At 40.8% G+C, this 25,207-nt stretch overlaps 1 protein-coding gene across 7 annotated transcripts in view; it reads left to right on the top strand.

Annotated features, from left to right (window-relative positions):
* Positions 1–25,207, top strand: part of LOC100119221 (multiple ankyrin repeats single KH domain) — a 490,846-nt gene that overhangs the window by 316,409 nt on the left and 149,230 nt on the right. For all 7 annotated transcript variants that reach the window (XM_031930209.2, XM_031930213.2, XM_031930215.2 and 4 more), the window contains 2 exons: positions 12,331–12,506; positions 18,579–18,711. In XM_031930209.2, the coding sequence (XP_031786069.1) occupies positions 12,331–12,506; positions 18,579–18,711 (309 nt within the window). The remainder of the gene's footprint in view (positions 1–12,330; positions 12,507–18,578; positions 18,712–25,207) is intronic.

Consider the following 25,207-nt stretch of genomic DNA (forward strand, 5'->3'; position numbering starts at 1 on the left):
AATTAAAATCAAAATTTTTCATTACAAATTTCTAAATACGTATATAAATAAACCAAATTTCTTTTACTATTCTTAGACATAATTATTTTTATTTTGATGGTTTTAGAAAAAAAGTTACATGATAATTATGTTAAAATTAATCAAAACTGATAAAAACTCAGTAATATGCTTATAAAACTTTTTCTATGAAATTTAAACCGAATCCCCTCATTCATACCATAACTAATGTACTTTTAAACAATATCCTGGAGTTTGAGCTCATTTGGACCATTCGTTCCTTTGGAATCTTACGGTCAGTGAATTATGGACTCCCTACTATACGTAGGTATTATAGAGGTATATAGAAGGTATAAAACTATGAAAATTTAGGTAATTATGTCTAAGAATAGTACAAATTTTGGTTTATTTATATGAGTATTTATACATTTTTAATGAAAAATTTTGATTTTAATTTTAAAGGTGGTGTGTCCCCTTCAATAGCTACCGATAATCGCAGCGTCTCACTTAGATATGACTAGGCGATCAAGATGGATAGGGAACGCAGCACTCAAAAAAGCGGATGTAAGCCGCTCCAAAACGATAAAAAAACCGCTGCCAATTCTTTGGCACGTAGCTTCCTTCAACATTATGTATCGCTTTAATATCTGAATTGCTTTGACTTCATATATAATTCTATAAAGTTTTTGTACTTTTTCGTTTGATAGATAAAATTATTTTGAATCAATTATATATACATAATCAATTATAATTCTCTCTCTTTTTCTCGCATAGCTATAATTGTTTATATTATATTATTATATATAGTTGATGGCACGTCATCGGCATGAGAAGAAAATTTGTAAACTTTTTATTCATTATTAAATTTTTTATTCATTTATTGTATTTATTTAGCTTCAAGTATTTTTCTACTGTGCAATCACACTACTCGAGAATTGACACTCGTCACGATAATGCGCGCTGATTGCCAAAGAGAAACAAACAGAAAAAGGAACTCTGCACGTTGGAGTTAAAATTCCTCCTTCTCGTTTTTTTCCGGATATGCTTCATGGAATAACTTAAAATTAAAGTAGTCTATAGTTATAATTACATTCGGTAATCATGATGTTTTAAAGAGAAGTTCAACATTTAGTTTCTGACTAATGGTAAGGATAGTTCGCGGAACGCATTTAAAATCACTAGTGATTGAAAAATCGCCATGAAAAAATACGCATGTGTAACTGAAAATGTTGCTGTCAACGAATTGGTAAAACAAAAACAGAAAAAAACGAGCCTAGGTATAGATTAAAATCCATTAAATCGAAGCTGAGATCCAATCGATGCAGTTTTCAGTTACATTGCAACGCTGTGCCCCCCAGTACAGGTGCACAACACTTGACGCCTCGTACGCGCCAAGATTTTTCATTAATCGCGGGATTTAACGTAATCGCCGACGTTTGGGAGAACGTGGGGAAAGAAGGAAGAAGTAATCACACAATTTATTAAATTGTATTGCACGTATATTTAGCTCTCGCCTCTGACGTCGCGCAGTTTAACCCGTCTACTCTCTCTCTCACACACCCGAATTTCGGCTCGGCGCAACCCGCTCGAGTAGCTACGCGGCCGGTGCGCTCTCTCTCTCTCTCTCTCCCGCACGTATAATCGCGAGCACAGCGCGCGCTCACTGCGGCGTTGTCGGCCGCACCAATGCGGTCCCCTCTCTCTACTCTCGGGCACGCACACACGTAGCTGCGCGCTCACCAACAGCTCGTTCCAGCGGTCCCGGCCCGGCGATGCCTGAACCGACGCCGGCGTAGCTATCTGCTTTCCCCTCCTTCTCTACTCTCTCTCTCGCTCTTCTCGGAGCTCGCGCGCACCGGCTTTGCCTCGCGTTGGCAACTCGCCCCGGAGTTGCGTTTGGAGCACAACCGCAACCCCGACTTCTCTTCCCTCTTGTCTCTCTCGTGGCTCTCTTCTCTCTCCTCTCTCTCTCTATTCTGCTCGATCCTTGCAACGTCCTCCGTAAATGCGCCGAAGGACGAGCTCTCTCGTCTCAGGTGATACTCCTTCTAAGTCTCGCAAGATTTGAAGGAGGATGTTTCACTCCTCTTGCTGGCTATAGTTAGGGACCTCCCTGACGATGTGGATCGTGCGATTCTGGGTGTCTACTTCTGGGCGGAGACAGCGGAGACGCTCCCTCTCCTGCTGTTGGTATAGCTGTTGATACAGCTCTCGTGTCACCAGCTCTTCGACCTCGTTCCGATACGTCGCTTCCTGCTGCTGCCTTTCCTCTCGTATGCGGCGATCATTCGCTTCTTGTTCCTCTCTCTCTCTTCTCTCTCTTTGCGATGACGGGCCTCTCGCTCTTCTCGCTGGCGATGGTCCCGTCTCTCCGGCTCCTCTCGCTGACGGTCATCGGGTTCGTCCCAGTTCTCTTCGGCGACGTTGACGCCACTGGCCATTTCGATGGGAACGTAACCTCCTCCTCGCTGCTGGCGGCTCCGAAAGGCCTCGGCGCATCGCGGGCAGCTGGTCATCTGGACTCCGTGTCTCCCGCAATTGCCGCAGAAGTCACGGGTGATCCCCTTGTTACACGTGGTAACACCATGGCCCGGCTGCCAACAGTTAAAACAACTGTACGGGGCCGGATCGATCGTCGGGTTTGTCGGAATCGGTCGGAGTCCTCCGAATCCCGCTCCCCTTTCTTTTACGGGCAGGGTCCTGCGGTTGGAGGAGCGACTCCTTGTTCGATCCGCCGAACGATCTTCGATGACGTTCCTCGCTTCTCTTCTCCGGGCGGCTCTGGCTGCGTTGCGTCGTGCGTTCCTCGCTGCTACAGCCTCCTCCCGGCTCATGTCGTTCTCCGGGGATGCAGCGGATGCTGGTGGATCTGCTTCCATCTGCTCCTGGTCGACGAGCGTGGAGGCAGCTTCGTCTCGTGTCCGCTGCTCCTCTTGGTGACGACGCTCAGCTTCCTCTCTCTCCTTCTTCTCCTTCTCGCTCTTTCTCTTTCTTTCCTCTGCTGCGGCAGCAGCTCGCTCAGCTCTGAGCCGCTTTTCCTCCTCTCGGGCTCGCCGCTCTTCTTCTTCTCGTTCTCTGGCCTCTTTTCCTCTCTGCTCCATTTCTTCTCGCCGCCTTCTCTCTTCCTCTCCTTGTTGCTCTCTCTTCTCCTCCTCTCGTCTTCGTTGGGTTCCGGTGTCTGGTCCTCTTCCTCCTGATGACGGATCGGGGACCAATTGTCCCAATCTATCTCAGCCGTTCCAGAATAGACACCGCCGAAGAAACCCCTGATCGGCGAACCCGGCTCATCGTCGTCCGAGCTGGATAGATATGCCGAGACATAATCTTCTTTCGTGAGCTGAGAAGGATTTTTGCTCTTCTTCTTCTTATTCTTCTTCCTCTTCTTCGTCGGTGGACCCCCGCCCGAGTTTACTCTGGTCTGGCCCCTCGGAGTAGGGGCGGCAGCGGGAACAACAGGAGAGTTGGCGACGTACAACTCCAACTCCCTCTGCGCCCGTCTGCTTTCCTCTGCCTCCGAGCTCTCTTTCTCTTGTGACTCGGCGGATGGCTTCTGCCTCTCCATCCGAATCCTACTCTCCTTCTCTCTCTCGACCTCCTCTCGGATTAAGCCCAAACGCCGGGGAATTGCCCCTGTCGAGATCGCCTGGCTTAGTCTTGTGATCGTCTCCGTCCTTGGCCTCTCCTCGTTGCTCCCATCTCGCTGCTGGCTGCTCGCTGGCGTCGTCATCAGACCAGCTGTGGATTGGCGCAGGCACAGCCTTGGTGTGGTCGCGCCGATCCTCAAGCTGGTTATCCCCGCCCCTGAAACCTGCAGAGGCGTCGACGACGTTGCTGGCGTTGGCAGTCTTGCTGGTGATCTTGCTACCTGGGCGAACGTCGGACGAGGCGGTGCGATGTTGGTCGGTGGCGGGCCGGTCGGCGCCGTCTCTCTCTCTCGTCCTCTGCTCGCTTCATCCTAAAAACACAAATGAATTAGTATTTTTGCTTAGCCTTTCGCGGCGGGACCCAGCGCTTAAGTTCATCCACGTAAGCCTTTGTCAACCGTCGCGATTTTCCATCACCGTAGCCTAGTACATAGACTATCGGGGATTTAACCTCGACAATCTCATACGGGCCTTCCCAGTGCGGAGCTAGTTTTTTAGAAACACTCTTGGCTGCGTCGGATAGGACATGGGTCTTTCGCATGACCTCATCCCCTACTTGAAATTGCGCGTTTTTCCGTCCCTTGTTATAAACGCGTTCTTGTTTTTCGGCTGCAGCACTCGTGTATTTCCCCACTAAATCTCGCAGCATATCTAATCTCTTCATCCTGTCCACCCACTCATCTAGCTCCCTTCTTTCCATGGGTTTTCCTCCCTCGATCTACCGTCGTAAACTCAACACCGGACGAGGATGTCGCCCGTAGTTGAGAAACGCAGGAGAGACTCGAGTAGAAGCTTGCGTCGCCGTGTTAATGGCATGGCGAAACTCGTGGAGATGCAAATCCCAGTCGCGATGATCGTTTTTTACATACATCGCGATCATCGTTTTAAGCGTGCGATTCGTACGCTCGACGGGATTTGCCTGAGGATGATAAGGCGGAGTGGTGATATGTTTCACACCGTAGACTTTCAACACCTTCTTCAAGTGTTGGTTGTTGAACTCCTTTCCGTTATCGGTTAAAAAATATTCAGGGGTTTCCCACCTGAATAAAATCAACTCCTCAAACGCTCTGGCTACTGACTTCGCATCCGCCTTCCTCAACGGCTTCAATTCGATCCAGCGTGTAAACAAGTCTTGGAACACGACTAGATATTTGAATTGATTTTTGCTCGGGGGAAACTCCATGAGATCAGCTGCGACGATGGCCCAAGGCCGCTCGACGACTCGCCGTCCCATGAGCCCTTTCGCTCTGCTTTGCGCCGTTTTATATTTTTGGCACTCCTCGCACGACTGGACGAACTGGTACACGTCATGATAGGCTCCTTGCCAATAGTACTCTCGAGCCACTCGGTCATATGTCTTCTCTATTCCCAAGTGACCCGAGGATGGCGGACAGTGTGCATCTCTTATTACTCTCTCCTTCTGTTCCTCCGGCACTACCAATCTCCACGCTTCCTCACGGTGTGTTATCGGGTCCAGCAAGGCATTCTTGTGCCAACGATAAAGCACTCCATTTTCGATACGCCATCCTTGGTACTTCTCCGGGAATTTTTCAACTTGTTCTCGCAATTTTAAATATTCCGGATCTTGTACCTCCTCGAAAGCGGCAACAGCGTCCTCGCCATTGTCGTCGCTTCGGGATAGCGCATCCGGAAAATGATTTAGTTCACCTTTTCGATAAATCACGTCAAATTGCCACTGTTGCAACTCAATTGCTTATCTTGCTAGGCAACCGCTGGGATCTTTCAAATTCCTCAGCCACTGCAGACTTTTGTGATCTGTTATCACGCTGAAGTCGTACCCCTCTATGTACGGCCTCAGCTTCCTGATATACACTATCTAATAATATACACTATCGGGTGCTCGCCATCGTCATGGTCTTGAGTCAGAACGGCTCCGATAACCGCGCCACTGGCATCGCATTGCACTTTGAACGGCCTTGTAAAATCAGGCCGAGCAAGTACAGGGGCCACGGTGAGCGCGTGTCGGAGAGCTTCAAAAGCCTCTTGTTGCTCATCTCCCCACTCCCATTTCTGATCTTTTCGCAGCAGTCGGACGAGCGGGACTTTGAGCTCGGATTCGCGCTCGATAAAGCGCGAATACCAGCCCAACATGCCCAGAAATCGTTTTAATTGTTTGACGTTTTTCGGTGCCGGAAAGTTTTTCACTGGCTCTACTCTTTCCGGATCAGGACGCAGTCCCTCCTTGTCCAATAAGAAACCCAGGCACCTGATCTGTGAACAACAAAATTCGCACTTCTCCTCATTCACGACTAGCCCCGCGCCCGTAAGTCGCTTCAGGACAAACTCGAGCCACTCTAGGTGCTCTTCGAAAGTCTCCGTGGCGATCACCAGGTCGTCGAGGTAGGCGAACACTGCTGGCTCGCACGCAGGCCCAAACAAAGCATCTATTAATCTCTGTTGGGTCCTGGACGCGTTACACAGACCGAACGGCATGCGCTTAAACTGCCACAGGCCCGAGCCCGGCACAGAAAAAGCCGTATACTTCCTGCTCTCTGGCGACAACGGGATCTGGTAATAGGATTGCTTCAGGTCGATCTTTGATAGATACCGAGCACTGCGTAGCCTATCTGTAATTGAGTCCATATTAGGGATTGGATGCTCATCCTTAATAGTGACTCGATTCAGATCTCGATAATCGACGCAAAACCTCCATGTTCCGTCGGCTTTGCGGATCATGACAGGTGCGCTCGTATAATCGCTCGCCGATCTCTCTATGATTCCTTCAAGGAACAATCTCTCAACTTCCTCGACCGCGGCTTGCTGTTTTGCTGGAGATTCACGCCGAGGCTTATGCCGAATCGGCGTGAAGTCCATCAGCTCGATATGGTGCGATGCGTGAGCCCTATCGATGAGCCTTGGTCTTTAAGGATCTCTTCCACTAGCTCTCTCACCTCCGCACGCTCCTCCTCCGTGATAGTCGACAGGCCGGCACACTCCGCGTACACGGTAGCTTCCTCTTTGTTGTTTGTATCAGCAAATGGTCGCCACTCGCCCTCTTCCGTACGCCACAAACCGCTTCCCAGTCGCACGTCGCAATCGAACTTCTTACAAAAATCCATTCCGAGGATCATTGGTTGTTCGAGCGTCGGTGCGGCTTTGAAAGATATAGCTTGTTCTTTACCTCCTATATCGAGTATCATCTCCAATTCTCCAAGCACTGAGTGAATGTGCCCCGTGGCTGTGCGGAGCTTAGTCGTGCTCTTCGTTAACCGCTCCCGAAATCTCTCGGCGATTTCTGGGCCAATCATCGATAGAGTTGCCCCAGGATCGAGCAGTGCCTGATACACATGCCCACCTAGGCTCACTGATAGGAAATTTCTATTTTCCCAGTTTGCTCCGGCTACCACCTCTCTCTCATCCGCACTTTCCCTCGTGCTAATGCCTGGTACAAAGAGCGGTTTCGGCGAGCTTTGAAGTCTTTCGCTCCTCGCAGCGTTCCGTCTCTCGCTCTCTTTCTCTACTCCTAACGGTTTGAACCATTGGCAACCTCTAATGTCTAATTGGACTGCGGTCAGGTCCCACCTTCTCCTCTCTTCCTTCTCGTTTTCGCTCAGTAACCTCGTGGCATTCTCCTCAACCTTTCTCAACTCGGCAAACCGACGCGCTTCTTCCTCGTCTTTCCTCTCGGTTTCGTCGAGCTTTACGAGTGGCTGAGCGAACGTAACTCCTCTAATCTCATTTCCTCCCGTTCTTTCTTGTTCTGGGGGCGTCGGTTTCTTTATTTCTGGGCCCCCAACTTCAAGTTTCCCAGAGCTGTAGTTATCACACGACAGTCGGGGCACGAGAGTAAAGTGACGCCTTCTCGTCCGCACCACTGACAATGGGTCTTAGGAGCGTCCGTAATCCAGGGTGCAGTAGTTGAATTCGCATGCGCCGTCGGAGGAGTTGTGCAGTTCCTCGAGGTGTGCCCCTTCTCTCTGCATCTTTAGCCGACTACTTCGGGACACTGTGAGGCGCGATGACCTACACGGTGACACGTGAAGCACGCGCCGAGAAACTCTCCCGCGCTCACGTTAGTCGGTCCTAAGGGCGATTTACCCGCCCCCGCCACTGGATTCCTTCCGGTGCGTGGCTGATTTCTTCCGTCCTTCGGTTTATTGATCGAATCCTGGCTCGATGCAGCATCTTTTCCCGTCGACTTTGATTTATTACCAGAGCCGACGTTAGTGCTTGCGCTCGCGACTTTTCCCGACTCAGAAGCGGACGCTGAAGTCGTAGCTTTCTTAGCTTTCGACTTCTTGCCCTTCTTCTGAGTCTCCTCACTTTCTTTCTCCTTGTCTACCGTCTTGACTGCAGCGACCTTGGACTTAGTTACCCCTCCTGTATATGCCGCGCCGGGAACGTGCATCTTCTCAGCTGGCAATGGCGGAGCATATCGACTGTCCAAGTCTCGCTGCTTCTCCCACCGGCGACCATACTTCTCGAGATCTTCCAAGCTATCAATGAGCTTATCACCGATAGCCTTCCGATACTCGGGTAGAATATTGCGATACGCTATCTGCAACAATGCTCTTTTGGATGGGGGTCGATGGAAGCGTGACACAATGTACTCAAATTTGGCGAGAAACGTAGTGATTTTCTCACCTTTGTGTTGCGTCCTCCTCCTCAAATCCTCCATTAAATCTTCCCTGTTATATTCAGTAACGTAGCGGTGCCTGAATTCTCGACAAAACTCCGTCTACGTCTGAATTTTCTCTCTCTTGGCTCGGAACCAACGGCCCGCCTCGCCCTGGAAAATACAAGGTAAGACGTTTATCCAATCGATATCCGAAGCTCGAGTACCTCTTCGGCAATCACTTAACCTCTCCAAAAACTCTTCTGGGTCCTCGTTTCGGCCTTTGCCGGAAAACTGGAAACCCCAGTCCTTGAGTTTTTTTGTGATATCTCGGGCGCTGTCCATCCTCTCATTCCGAGAACCTCGCACCGAGAGTCTTCCCGTCGACGCATGATTCGAGCTATGCTCGAATTCGCTGTCGCTGCCGCTCAATAGACTCAAGCTTCCTCTTGGACTTCGTACTCTCGCGGCACTCTCTTTCCTTCCTGCCTGCCCTAGCTCGCTTCTCCGGGTCCTCTTCGCGCGACTCTCGCTCGTGTGAGGGACATCCGACTGACTCTCCGAACTCCTGTCGGTTGGCCTCGTTCTGTCTCTCCTCTGTTACGAGGAGAATTGGGAGAGTCTCCCGAGGTTGTGCGAGTGTGCGAGAGAGTGAGAGAGCAGCCGCGCCACGACCTGGACCACCGCCCCGAGGAAGAGATCCCTCCCCGGAGACGACCGTCCAGCCGTTCAGCCAGAGGAAGGAAGCCGGAACGGGAGCCAGGCCTTCATTCCCCAGGCTGCAGAGAGAGAGAGAGAGACAGAGAGAGAGAGAGAGAGAGAGAGAGAGAGAGAGAGAGAGAGAGAGAGAGAGAAAGAGAGAGAGAGAGAGAGAGAGAGAGGAAGAGAGAGAGAGAGAGAGAGAGGAAGAGAGAGAGAGAGAGAGGAAGAGAGAGAGAGAGAGAGAGGAAGAGAGAGAGAGAGAGAGGAAGAGAGAGAGAGAGAAGGAGTACGGGAAGCCAGCATCTCCTGGGCTAGCGAGGCTTGCACTGGGGGACGAGAGACTAGTGTTCGTCTCTCCTACACCAGGTAAGAACCTTTGGGTTGCTCGGGATACTCTCGGTGCGAGCCATTAGGCCGCCGAGAGAAGAGAGAGAGAGAGAGAGAGAGAGAGAGAGAGAGAGAGAGAGAGAGAGAGAGAGAGAGAGAGAGAGAGAGAAAGCGGCGGGTGTGTACGAGAAAGAGTGAGCGAGACGAGAGAGCGGTGTGCGGTGCGGGCGCACACCTCGACGTCATCCACGCGAGACATCGGGCCAGCGTGCGCGAGAGCGAGAAAGAGAGAGAACAGCGCAGCGCAGAAGAAACGCGGGAGAGTGTGTGAGTGCGAGAGAGAGAGAGAGGCATCGGGGCGTCCGAGAAATCCTCGCTGCTTGGTAGCAGCAGGTCGGGCTTGCTGCCAACGCGAGGCAAAGCCGGTGCGCGCGAGCTCCGAGAAGAGCGAGAGAGAGTAGAGAAGGGGGGAAAGCAGATAGCTACGCCGGCGTCGGTTCAGGCATCGCCGGCGTCGGTTCAGGCATCGCCGGGTCGGGACCGCTGGCGCGAGCTGTTGGTGAGCGCGCAGCTACGTGTGTGCGTGCCCGAGAGTAGAGAGAGGGGAACGCGTTGGTTCGGCCGACAACGCCGCAGTGAGCGCGCGCTGTGCTCGCGATTATACGTGCGGGAGAGAGAGAGAGAGAGAGCGCGCCGGCCGCGTAGCTACTCGAGCGGGTTGCGCCGAGCCGAAATTCGGGTGTGTGTGAGAGAGAGAGAGAGTAGACGGGTTAAACTGCGCGGCGTCAGAGGCGAGAGCTTCGAGGCGCGCGCTTGTATATGAGAGTAGAGAGGTGTGACGGCGAGCCCTGCGTGGCTATTGTGCGTGGGCGGCTACGGCCACCACGTTGTAGGGAAGGGCTGGGCTAAATATATGTGCAATACAATTTAATAACTTGTGTGATTACTTCTTCCTTCTTTCCCCACGTTCTCCCAAACGTCGGCGATTACGTTAAATCCCGCGATTAATGAAAAATCTTGGCGCGTACGAGGCGTCAAGTGTTGCGCACCTGTACTGGGAGGCACAGCGTCGCAACATAGAGTATACAGGGTAAGAAAACAAAATTTTGAAGCTTAATATCTTTGAAACTAACTGTTTTCATAAACAGCTTAAAGAAAGGAATCAAGGTACTATATAATGCTAACTAAATCCAAAATTTGAACTTGATTATTGCTTTTTTACTCCAGTTATTGCATCACGTAGGAAAACGACTTTTTTTCAGTTTTTGATGTTTTTCTCAGGATCTATCCCATAAAATAACTTAAAATTTAAGTGGAATATAGTCGTAATAACTTTCAATAATCATGTTTTTTTTTTAAAGATTCAACATTTAGTTTTCAAGTTAAAACAATTTTAAAAAATTGCGCTTTATGGTTTTATAATAAAAGAACAACGAACGATAATATCGATTTTTCGCAGTAAAAATATAGGTAATTTTATTCTTTTTCAGGTACGTATTAAGCAATTAACTTTTATTAACTTTTCCAATAACTTTATTAGAAAAAATTGAAATATCAAAACTAAAAAATCACTATAAAAAAAACGCGTACACAAAATGTAAAAGCTTTTTTCCATGATGTTCTAGTAAAAACAAAGAAAATGAGACTTGGTGGGTTAAAATCCACTGAGTAGAAGCTGAGATATAGGCGTCTACATACGTACACACACACGCGTAGTTATTAGAGAAGATAAAAGCACATTCGATGAATGTAGTTAATGACCAAGGATCATCCGATATTACGGGTGATGATCAATGTCCACGTCCACGTCTAGTTAGTACCGGCTCAGTCAAGGCAGGGATTCGCAGTCTTGTACATGAAAAAGAAAGATAAAGGTGTGAGAGATGGATAAAATCAGGTTGAAAAGACTTGAATTAGAGAAGAGAATCATTCATATATTTATGCATAATATACAGAAGATCGCAATCTGATATACTACTTGGAGAGAGGGATTATCCCCCCGGATAACTTTTCAAGAGCGCTATGCTCGTTTCATACTAAGCATCCGGACGATTGGTCGGTAGATGAGATCCGCAGTTCATACTATCGGCCTGGTTGCTGCATCAGAGAGCGAATGACTCCGCCAGCGCAGCGTAGCTCCTGAAATACCCGGGGCTATTTCTCTCTCCAATGCTTTATACTCGCACGCCATCTACCTGCGCTTACGTAGATTAATACATAGTCGACGCTAGCGCCACATGGTCGGTAACTTTCCGATATCGGCAAGTTATCCGTTGCTGCTCTCTTACCTGCCTACTATTACAAGGCTTCCTTAGGAAGGAAGCAACAAAAAGAAAAAAGAAAAAAGGTCATTTAAATCATTTACAGAAAAATACTCTACAAGTACTAGACATATACAAGAAAAAAGGGTTATAAAAAATTATAATTTATATTTATATATCATATAATCCATCGGCCCTTTTCAGGTCCACAAAATCTTATCTACGTAGAACAAACGTGATAGAGCGGGAACTCATTAGCATGTACCCTGCCCCCCCCCCCTCTCTCTCTCTCTTATTATTATCTTAGTATATAAAGATGAAGTACAGTATCGATTAATATAACGTTTGAATTTGCATAATTCCAGGGATAAAAGGGGACAAAATAATGCATAGCACCCACAAGCACAACTCTAGAAACATTTTCTTAAAAATTAATTTTTTAACTAAAAATACATCAAAACACACTATTTACATGTTTCTATACCCACTTCAAAAAATTATTATTATAAAGTTTCCTTAAAAATGAAGCAAAAATTAGCTTCTGCAGTTTGGCTTCCCATTCAGTTATTCCAAACAATTAATGACACTACCTACAGAACATCAACAAAGTTATAACGAAATTAGCTAAGTTGTTCCGTACTTGGCACATCTCTCCTATAATAAAATTTTGTATAAATTTCTCTAAGCGTAGTTATACTTGATTTACTGCCGACCTGTAATTTTTTATAATTTAGGCCATAATTGTATACAGGTTGAATTTGTGCCACTAATCTAGCAACAATTATTTAACATCCGAAAATCTACATATTTTTTCTTATTTCAGACTGGACTAACTCCGCTAATGGAAGCTGCTAGTGGTGGATATGTTGAAGTTGGTAGAGTGCTTTTAAATAAAGGTGCAGATGTTAACGCTACACCCGTTCCTTCCTCCAGGGATACGGCTTTAACAATTGCTGCTGATAAAGGTCATTGCCGATTTGTTGAACTGCTGCTGTCCAAGTAATATATTATTCTTTTCTAATAAATTATTTCGATATTAAGTGCATGTTTTTCATCATAAATGAGAGAAGCGCAACATCTCTATGGTAAGGGTATGGTCACACATAGAGATTTTTCAACTTTTTGGGGCTGACACATCTTAATTGAATGTCTAAATTTTATCAAGTTATTTTATGTACTTTTTGAAATGCTTCTACTGTTCAGAAGCTTATTTCATTAAATTATGGATTCACAAAATAATAAACGACTCCATCGTCTTATCGTGCAAATGATTTATTTTTTATTTACAGGCCAGGCACTGCACATTCTCTTAAATTTCTGAGATCTTTTACGCAGGCTCATTATTACAAAAAATTAATACGGCACTTTATGCTAATTGCCAGAATGGAGTAAGGCTCTCAAAATCTCTTTCGACGCTTCTATTTCGCAATAAAACGACTTTTAATTCGTATTTTTTGGAAAAAAACAGTGCTATCTTAGTTATCAACTACTTTTTCACAGAGTGCCTAGAATTAATTAGTAAATATAATCTAAAATAATTTTTAAAAGTTATTAACTGCTGATCAATTAAATAAAGCAAATTTAACCACGGGAAATTCTGTTTATTTCATTGTATAAGCAGCAATGAATTGACCTTTATTTCCCGAGTTATTGTAATCTCAAGTAGGCTGTCACCGAAGCGGCAAGTCTAATGATATGTGCGTGCGGCCGGTAGAGGTGCATTCAAAAGTCTCTGCACTGCGGAGAGAAGAAAGCCATACTGAGAGACCACAGCAGCATCCTACAGTTTTGGCAGAGATTGTCGGTGGTGAACATCGTTAAAATTTAGTGCATTCGTTGGCCTACGACAAAGCGTGACTTAATTAGTAGTTTCATTAGCAAACGGTCGCTTAAACTGTCTGCCAATCACGATATGGCCTGCTGTTGGCAAATAGTTTGCAAACGTTTCTTCTAGAGCAATAATGTATAAGAAAAGAAAAGATTGAAATAAATTCACTATTGTAGATAACAGTTGAGTAATTAGTACTACAAAGGTGCAGATAGTGTTATATATATATATATATATATATATATATATATATATATATATATATATATATATATATATACACGCACACACACGCGCGCGATCGTCATCTAAATATAACCGAGTGAGCATCAGCGAGCGAGGCATCTGCTGCTAGTTACAATGATCTAGAAAATAAACTCACTTTAAGCCAAACGAAGTATATAGAGTCATTAGCTGATAAATATAAAAGACAAAAAAAGTAGATTGTGTAGTACTCTTATGGAGACAAATTTGAAACTTATAGCGTAAATTACCTTAGTAGATATCAAAATAGTTATAGTGAAACACATTGGAAATATGTACTGCGAATTTTGAAATATCTACATCTAATGAAAGATTTAAAATAACATTACAAAAGGAATGTAAATTGCGATACTATAAATTGCTATGTTGATGCCGATCGGGCAGGCGACAGCATTGATCGAAAATCTACGTCAGGTTATGTAAAAAATATGTTCGGAAATGTAATCGATTGGAAATCACGAAAACAAAAATGTATAACCAAAGCTTTGACACATGCAGAAAGCGTAGCATTTTCTGAGGCAGTAAGCGAGATAAAATATCTGAGAGAATTAGTAAAAATATTTGATATAGATATAAGTGAACCTATACAAATTTACGACGATAATACTGGAGCAATAAATATTGCTAATAATGGTAATTTCACAAAAAATTCTAAACACGTCGAAATACATTATCATTTTTTACATGAGAGTGTAAAAGATAAATTAATCGAAATCGACTCAAACGAAAATGTTGCGGATATTTTTACTAAAGCGCTATGTAAAGAAAAGTTTCTAAAATTTAGAGAATTGTTTAATCATAATATAGCACTGATCCTTGGGGGGCGCCTTCCTTAACTTTATAGGTCTTGGTACCCTTCACAGTGTCATATAATATGATTCTGTCCTTCAATTAGTCGGACGTAATCTTTTTATATAAAATGGCATATCCTGCTTTCGGAGTGCCTCGTGTATTTTTCTTCATTTGGCCGAATTAAATGCATTTTTGACGTCTAATGTAACTATAGTGCAGTACTCCTTTTTTCCTGCTATTCACTTTTTCCCCTATATAGCTGTTCGCGCAGTGTCAATCACTAGGCTAACTACGTCCAGGGTTGAACGATTCTTCCTCAAGAAATATTGGTCTTTCGCCAATCCACCTGTTCCTTCTATAAAATGGTCCGTTTCAGAATCTTTTCCGAAGTATCCAACATGCAAAGCGGTCTGTGTGATGTTGATTCCTGGGGCGTTTTTTTCCTTTTGGCAGGAGAACGACTTGCTGTTTCTTCTAGTTTGTGGGAAATATTCTTCTTATATAAATTATTATTATATAAAACATACTAATTTCCAATAATAGTTTTATTTGTTAAATGTTTTATCATTTTATTTAAATTTGAAATAAGTATTGCAGAAATTGGCAAATACAGTTGGATGAAAAGTATGTCAAATCTTTTAGTAACCATATGGACCATGAGTAGTTGTACCAAGTACATAACCGAGAAATAAATTTCATGGTAATAAATTAAATTTTGTTATAGATTTATAGAATTTGATTTTAACAGGGAAAGAGGGAGAAAGAGAGGGAAAGCCGGAGCTATTATAATTAATAATCAAGTGATAATTTTATATTACAGATTTTTCACTGCAGTATTGTTTAATAAATAGAAGATATATATTTATTTTTTAATTTGTAAAATATCACTTTATGCATATATTAGCCATTATAAATCATAAAATATAGTCCAGTTGAGTCAAATGCTGGGAATATTTATGAACAATGAATAATAATTTTTTTAAAGTTTCATTGATTAAAGAATATGTGTATACATATACACATACCGTCCTAGCGCGAGGAAAGTGAACATAGCTTTCCTCCTTCAAATCCTTTTCGAACCCCACTCTTCGACGTGCTTCCCGGGTTATGATCGAAGCTTCAAAGGCGAAGTAATCCTAGAAAAAAAGGGTCCAACCCCTGGTTGTAAATCACGTGTGTATCGTCTCAACCCGGGCCTACCAAACATAAAAAAATCACATATACAAAATTTTTCAAATTTAGCTATTTACAATAAATACAAATAATAGTGCTCGTTTTGTTTGATTAAAAAATTAAAAGTAAACAAAATTTGAACAGAAAAAATCTGATTAAAATAGTATTACATCATATTAAAAGTATAAGGTATGATTAAAATTCAATATTAAAGCAGAAAAATCGTTCACTAAAGTTTGTAAATTTCTATATTTATAAAAATAATAATTTTACACGACAGTTTAATTTCGTCTAAATGTAAAAATAAAACTAATAAACTTTAAAGCATTAGTTGATAATAAACACTCTAGTAACATTTTGCAGAATGGTTAATGAATTTTATACAAAAATAGAGATATAACATGACCACTACATTGCCATTAACTCCAAAAAATGATACGAATATACTTGTAAATAACTTTAAAAACGTATCTCATGTGATGATAACCCCCCCCCCCCTCCTCCACAGACCTATCCAAGTGGTACAGTAAACCTGACGACGATTTGCAAAAGCATATGCAGAGATTGCTCGAGAAAATGTTCAAAGTCTTAATCACACTAAAGTTGTTTACCATCGCTACAATACACTTTGAGTCAGTTCATATGAGTCAAAAAACCGCTGACAACTTCATTAAAGTATGCTTTCTCCACGAGATGTGATGATTTAAAGAATCGTTTTTCTTTAATAAAATGATTTAAAGCTTCTTAATGAAAATATTAAAAACTTAAAATATACTTATAATAGCATTGTTCATGACCGCCATGCTCATAAATTTTAGAATGCGTGAATCGACACACGATGTGAAGATAACTACTAAACAATTTCGAAACCTATAAATATAAATGGACTCTTAAACGTCATTTCATTCACTTTCATAGTTATTCATATATTATTTTGACTAAACTTTTTTATAAACAATATTACATATATTTGTATGGGATTTATTCTTAATATATGTAGAAATTATTTTTGTACTAGGGGCATAAAATGCGATTTATTGCACGCGGAGCGTGCGCAAAATCGACATTTATGCACACTGTATCTAAAAATAATACATTGTGCAACTGGAGGAGGGGGGGGGGGATTGGCACTTTATAGTGAAGTGACCGAAACTAAGAATGCACAAGACATTATCCGAGCCTAAACATTTTAAAAATCTTTTATAAAACCTTTTTTAAACCTTATATTTTTACAATTTTGACGAGCTCCAAACAGCTAATAAAAACTTCTATTTTGTTAACAAATAACATAAAAGTATTTATTGTAACGGGATTTTCGGGAACTAAATTGCAGAAAAATAAAGCGACGAGGGTGATTTGACCCAACATTCCCGACATCTCAAGGCGCATACTCTACCACTGAGCCAACTACGCACTCATGTATACTTGGCGGTATGGTATTTTTGCGAGACGTGTTTGAAATGACGCAACCTGATTAATTAATTTTTCTAAATTGAGAGCTCTAATTGGAGCAATTCAAAAAACTACAGATGGTTTGCAATAATTAGCAAAAACAAAGTTCTTTATGAGATCATACTTGATGAGCATGTAAAGTTTCAGAGAAAAATATAAATGCGTTAGGGAGTTATCGCGGTAACCATTTTCGCGCACACACGCACATACATGCATACATGCAGATATACATTTTTCAATGACCACTTTTCGGACTCAGGAATCTCGTAAACATTGAAATCTATCAAAATTTTTGATATCGAAATTTTCACCATCACAAAGCTTTCTCTTAGAGAAAGCAAAACACCGACGCAACTTCAGTGTGATCGGGACTTGGAAAATTTTCGTGTGGCTTTCTCTCGCACTTACATCTTTCTACTTAAAAAAGGACTCTATGTTCGCTCTTCTGGCGCTGTTACGTATATAATACGTAAGACATCAAGAGTCTTCAAGATGTGGTCCAGATAAGTTGAATGCTAGGAATATTTATGCATAGTAAATATTCCCAGCATATTCCGAACCTTTTGGCAAGAGCTTTGCTTCAAAAATTATTAAAATATTGTAAAAAATTATCATCAACATTCACAGAAATTAAAATGGGGAGTTGGTATATAAGTCATTCTACGAAAAGTCTGACACTTTCTGGTTAAAAAATCGAGCTCTTGTAATTTTGAGGGCACACTTACCAGATCAAGTTTTTTACATGCGTTCGGACATACAATATGTTAAAAACATGGGTAGCACCTCGAAACCATATGCCAACAAAAGTTACGGGCCAATTACCAATTGCCAAAAAATAGCCTTTATTGCGCCCCGGGTAATTTATTACCTGGCCCAATGAGTAATACTTTTTTAGACATTAATGGATAGCTGAGCCCAAGATCTTAAATTTAAAAAAAATTGTTGAAAATGACCGTCCCTATCAAAAGTAGCGAGCAATTTAAAATAATGTTAAAATCATCGAAAATGGGAAAAAATGCCTGAAAAGCCAGAATTTCCACTTTTTAGAATTGTCTTAAAAAATTGTCGAAAATGACCGTCGCTATCAGAGTGGCGAGCAATTTAAAATAGGGTTAAAATCGTAAGAATGCGAAAATCTGAGAAAAAGTGGAAATTCTGGCTTTTCAGGCATTTTTTCCCATTTTCGATAATTTTACAATTTTTTTTAAATTTAAGATCTTGGGCTCAGCTATCTATTAATGTCTAAAAAAGTATTACTCATTCGGCCAGGTAATAAATTACCCGGGGCGCAATAAAGGCTATTTTTTGGCAATTAGTAATTGGCCCGTAACTTTTTGTTGGCTTATGATTTGGAGGTGCTACCCATGTTTATAACATATTGTATGTCCGAACGCATGTAAAAAACTCGGTCTAGTGCATGTGGCCTCGAAATTACGTATATGTAGCGACCAGAAAGTGTCACTTTCGTAGAACTTTTCGTAGAATGACTCCTATATGTATGTAAGCGTATTTAAAAATAATTTTTAATTTGATCATAAAATATGAATGTCTTTATTTTTTAGGGGAACTCAAGTAGAAGTTAAAAATAAAAAAGGGAATAGTCCACTTTGGCTTGCCGCCAATGGTGGTCATCTAAATGTTGTAGATTTGCTATATCATGCAGGTGCAGATATTGATTCGCAAGATAATAGAAAGGTGAGTATTTTTCATTATTTTGCAAAACATTCTTCTAAATTCGCCTCGCGCTCCCTTAGCACATCGCACAACTATGAGCTAAAATGGGTTTTGACAAATAAGAGCAGTGTCAAGCTCATATAGTTAACTGCGTTTAGAAAAACTCAATAGTGCTGTGTCTTCATAAATTTTATGGCATTCCATGATTTAAATTCGCGTTTAAAACACACTCATTTGTGTTATATTTTTTACAATACTGAGAAACATGTCTTGGCAGATTTAAGACAACTCGCCTACATAGGTCTGTTACTAAGTGTCTGTTTTCTTTTCTTTGCAGCGAAAAGAGGTTCGTATTTATTTTATTCGAGAAATAGCCGAAGTGCGCATACGTCGTTAAAGCTTTGCAAAATGAGATAAAATAAAAAGTGGTTTCAAAATTAATGAGCTTAAGCCAGAATAAGCTAGCAAGATAAAATGTTATAGAATAAAGTTAAACTAGCATAGATTAAAGAAAAAATCCAAAAAAGTTATTTAACCATATTTAAAGTTGTCTGGATGTTGTATCGGTCTAGGGGGGTGTGGGTTGGTTCGCGCTAAGCCAAGATATAAATCAGAGATAAATGCAATTGATAGATCCGTAAGGTGCGCGTGCAATTAAAATATAGTTGACACACTTTCGTTAATCTTGCACTTTAGTTATGTTATCAATGAATGCAATGCTTCTACTCTACTGAAAAGGGACGCTGTCTGTACGTAACATAGATAGCTGCAAGTGACCTGTAAATTTTGAACTTAACAATTTGTTCTATCTTTGCGTGTTTTTTAAATAAAAATTTTGGTGTTACACGATTATCTTTGAGAGACTTCATTCAATCAGTCTGAAAGTTTGTGTGCAAATACCCCTTATAAGGTGCCAAATTTATTTTAGGCTTGATCCTGCATGCGTACGCAGAATGCGGTCATCTCCAAAAATCGCTAAAAACGTTTTTTTTTTGGCTCTAACTCGAATTCTAAGCATTCTACAAAAAAAAGTTAGGAAGAAAAGTTGTAGATCTTTGAAAAATACAACTTTTTTCTATTAACTTCAAATCATGAAAATGCTTATAACTCGAGTTTACAGCCCAAAATCGATTTTTACAGCTTAAAAACCAATTATTTGCCATAAAACTTTGCGGATTTACGTTTTACGAGAAAATGTTAAATATAAAAGTTGTAAACATTTCCAAAATTGATCGTGGCAACATCTCCAACTTTTGACCGTGGCAAACATTTTTTAAAACACTTCTTAACAAACTACAACCTTAGAAGCAATTTTTAGACACGACCGCGATACGCAGAATACAACTCAAGCGCAGTAATATATTTTGTTATAATCTGACAATATAATAATGGAAATCACTTAGATTGAAGAAAGGCTCTGAGAAGCCTGTTACGTTCTTCTAAACTATACACTTAATTTTCTAAATTAAACCCTATTAAAAATCAAATCTTTACAGCATTTATTGATATAAATCTTCTGTTTTATTTAAAAAATGATAGCATCCTTTTGAAAATATTAGACCTGGCTTCAATAGTATTCACCTAAAAAAATAAGAGAAAAATTTAAAAACAAAAATAAAAAATTTGATGTCAATAATTTTTTAAATAAAGCAAGTTTTCATACATCGATGATCATGTAAAACCTGCATCTTATAAGCACTGCATCTGTAAAAATATGAATTATACGACGAATTTCGTCATCAACATGGCGGGAGTGCGGATGCCTCCTGATAAGTGTATCTCGAATTTCGCTTGTCACAGCCAGAAAACTGCAACAACATTGATTTGTATGATATGTGACGCAGCATATCATTTCAATTGTTTGGCACGAAATGAACTGACATTAAAATTATAATTGGAATCTTATTAGTGTGCCCAGAACACAGTGACAGAAACTTAACCTCAAAGATAGATGAGGAATGTTTAAACAAAGCAACAAGATTCCTGATTGCTCAAATAAAACTGAGTAAAACAGAAGAAGTTAGGAGAAAATTATTACATGAAGCTTCAACAACAAAAAAGGAGGAACTCGACATCAATATTGACGAAAAGTATAAGCTAATAAAAAATGAAAACTTACTTTTGAAACAGCTAGTCAGTAAATTGCAGGAAAAAACACTACATATGTACAAAAGCAGTTTTAGTAGCCTAACTGCAGTACTAACGGAGGTTCCTGCTGACATATACAAATTTATCAAGGAGAACAAAAGTAGGATTTTTGTTGTCTACCAGAACTTCAAAGTATATGACTCAATAAATATAAAGCCATGTTACAATTGTGGAAGATTTGGGCACAACGGTAACAAATGCATTAACAATTGAAGATGGCTCGAACACCACAACAAGCTGCTTTAGCGAAAAGTACAAGGTTAAGAAGCAGTAAAACTTAAATTCATAAAATGAATACCTTTGATTATTTAGATATAATTCAAAAGCTTTCAATACAGAAAGAAAAAACATACAGTGGTATTGGCGATCTAAACAAGGCGATTAGCAACAAAAACGATACTATTATGCACTTAAATGTAAGAAGCATGAATGCAAATATTGACAAGGTAAAAATATTTTTTGAAAGGTTGATCGTTAAGCCGTTTGTTGTTGTTCTTTCTATAACATTTGAGTAGGCAAATCATAAATTTTTTTGAACTGATCGGAAGCAACTATGAATAAGAGTGTTACTACAACAATAGTAGGACTAATAGGAATGACGGAGTTATAGTATCCGTAAATAGAAACTTAGTTCAGAGCACAGAAATTGTTCAGCAGGGTAGGATTAGAATTATTAATACAAAAATTAACTTAAATAATAATAGCAATATTGAAGTCTCATCCATGTACAGATCTCATGGCATACCTAAGACTGAGTTTATATTAGATTTAAATAAATATTTGATAAAGAAGAGGAACATTAAAAATCACTTATAGTCCAGTCAAAATGTGCTTGAAATACACTTTTTCACTAGAAGAGCTGCATTTTGAGTATATGTAAGTTTAGCCTGCCAGAAACATTTATGTAAAATCGCAGTTCCCATAGTGCTTGGGGGGAGGGGGGGGGGGGTAAAAACAGCCAAAAAATATATTTTTCGTCAATTTCTCGAAAACAGTGGTAGCTACATAAAAATGGATGCAACCATCTTGAAAAGCGTGAAATTTTACATCTGATATGCTTTAGTACTCAACTGATCATTGTTTATTTATTATCTGATTAAACAGGTTCCTTTATTTACGCGAGTAAAGCAATATATATAGGTATACAGAAGCCTGAAGACACCGGCTAACTAGAGCTAACGCTATGGTTGCATATCGTGCAGCGCGCATGCGCCGCGATAGACTGGAGTGTAGACACAAACGTTAGATGATGAGCGCGTAGCGCGAGAGTCAGTGGGCATGGCACGCGCGAAGCGCGGAGCGCGAGAGTTTGTGTTCGCAAGACAAGCGCGAAGCGCGAGCGTCAGTGGTCGTGGCTTTTTACGTTTTGCGCGCCTTGCATCGCGAAACGATGGTGGTCAGCGTCAGGCCGCGCGTGGCGCGCTAGTTTTGTTATCAATGAGATGGTAACACCTATTTGGCACTCATTATATCATTTTTGTGCTTTAAGAATAATCTGGAAATTAAAATAATGCGTTTTGAGAAAATGTCCGTGTGGATGGATGTGTGTGTGTGTTTTTTTTTTATGTGGCGTAGGCAAAGCAAGCTCTGCACAAGTGATCCTCCGACACCGAATCCCCACAGGTACTATCGTTAAACAATACTTCTGTAGGGCCCGTTAACTAGCCTTTTTTGGCTTCTTCTTAGAAGTTTGACATTACCATATATTCCCCATCCACCAAGGTGATTAGGAATTCAGGATCAAACTCGTCTTTTTCATTCTGCATCGTCCAGCCGTCTGCTTCCTGCAGTATCGTCCGGTCATCTACTTCGAGCAGCATCGACCGGCCATCCTCTGGACAGACTCAACCCCAACACCTACTTTCCTCTGCATCGGGTGAGGAAGTCTATGCTCAACTTATTTACCTACGTTTCTCAGTACCGGTCTTAGGAGCACTTAGAGGTACTTAACCTTAGCTCCTACGTTTCTTTGCATTGGGCAAGAGAGTGAAAGCTCAACTCTGTGATCTACGTTTCTCTGCATCAGCCCGAGGAGCGTTTCGTATCTACTACCTAGTGGCCTTCGTCTAGCAACAGTTTTACTCAGCTGTGTGTGTGTGTGTGTGTGTGTGTGTGTGTATGTATGTATACCGTTATGATTCTGAAACCACGCGACCAATCGTAATAAAATTTGACATGCACATATGTTTTCTGATTTTAAATTCGGGAAATTTTTTTTTATGATTCTGACCATTCTATGGCCATATTATAGCCATTCAAACTGCGAAATTTAAATACCCAAACCCGCATCTACACTACTTAACTGATTAAAATTGAACTAAACAGTTTTGAAGATCGTATTTATTGTTTTATCAAGTTTTTTTGATTCGACGATTTTATTATCATTGTAAAAATACAAAATTTTTTGGAACTATACACTTACATTTTTTTTTCTTTTAAACATATAATTTTAATTTTTAGGCACTCGCACCGTATAAAGAGTTTCGAAGAAACGTCTTATACCCAGGGCGAACGCCTATTGGATTTGACCAAAAATGTGTTTTTTTTTTCAATTCGTTCTGAGCCATTTTGTAAAAACAAAAAGGTTTTTTCATAAAAGTATTATGGCTATTTTGTAGAAAATTAAATTCTGAACAAATTCACTGTATTTAAAAAGCCTAAATACCCATTTGAAAAAAGTCTTTCTAGTAGCAAAGCCCCATTCTCCAAAGAGTGACTTTCCGTCCGTGCGCAGGACCTGATCTTCATAAGAAGTGACCTTATATTACACAACATACTAGTTCAAAACAACTTTTTTTAGTCAAATTCACTATGTATATTAAATATACTATATTCTACATGATCGCCATGTATATGCATCTTTTTAGACATACTTTTGTAGAACAATAAAGGTAGAAACTGAAATTTCTTCCCTATATCCATACTAAATTCTTGTAAAACTAATCTTTTCACACTTGCTTCTATGAAATACTTGTACAATGACTATATATGTTCAATATACTATATTCTAAGCCATCATTGAGCATTTGTATATCTATATATACGTATATTTGATACTTTATCCCTCTGTATAACCTTAAATCTTAAGGAAATATGAATTGTTTTCACTCTAACTATAATAAATACTTGCACTGTATCTGTATCCCTATATAAAAAAGTCATGACCGGATGAAGTGAAGCCAAGAATGCGTCAATATGATTGGCTCATGTAGTGTGCATGCGTCAAAAGTATCGTTAGAATTTTTCGTTAGATTTGTTTTTGATTTCTAAAATTGATTCTAATATTAAAAATGTAATATAATACTATAATACATATCAAATTATAATTTGTGTATTTATAATATTCTAGAGGCATTCTACTCTCGAGACATAACCTTAAAATTTTAAAAGGAAGTTGGCGACAAAACCGCGGCAATTTTTAAATTTATATGAGCGCGAAATGAATCATATATTGTAAAGTTTGATATATTTCCGTGATAGAAAACAAATATTAAAAATATCAATCAAGTGTTTATATTCCATTTAATAAGTTAATGAAATTATAGTCTACTACAGTCTACATCACCATGTATATATATACATACTTTTACTAATTTTTATACGAAGTGACCTTATATTACACTTCATACTTTATTAGACGAACTTTTTGCACTTACACTCACTACATATATATATATATATATATATATATATATATATATATATATATATTGAATATACTATATTCTACACTACCCCTAGCCTAAATTTCTTTAAATCCTTATATTACACTTCATACTTTTCTAAACGAACTTTTTGCACTCAAACTCACTATATATATTGAATATACTATATTCTACACTACGCCTGGCCTAAATTTCTTAAAAAATCTTATATTACATTTCATACTTTTTTGAACGAACTTTTTGCACTTACACTCAATATATATACTGAATATACAATATTTTGCTCAACGCCTAGACTAAATTTTCAGAATAACCTTATATTACACATACGTACTCATACTTGCTTGAACCCAGCTACCCCATGCTCTCCGAGATCAGAAATTTATTTATAAAAACTCCTCGGCACATCGGATGAAGGCGAGTATAAATCAAAAACCAAAGTGCAGAAATCCAGCTACCCCACGCTCCCCGAGCTGAATCATTTATTTAATCAACAACTCGGCACATCGGAGAATGGAGAGCGAAGCGAGGATAAAATCAAAAACCAAAGCGCTTAAACCCAGCTACCCCATGCTCTCCGAGATCAGTAATTTATTTATAAAAACTGCTCGGCACATCGGATGAAGGCGAGTATAAATCAAAAACCAAAGTGCAGAAATCCAGCTACCCCACGCTCCCCGAGCTGAATCATTTATTTAATCAAC

This window comes from Nasonia vitripennis (assembly GCF_009193385.2).
Source record: "Nasonia vitripennis strain AsymCx chromosome 4 unlocalized genomic scaffold, Nvit_psr_1.1 chr4_random0010, whole genome shotgun sequence".
NCBI lineage: Eukaryota > Metazoa > Arthropoda > Insecta > Hymenoptera > Pteromalidae > Nasonia > Nasonia vitripennis.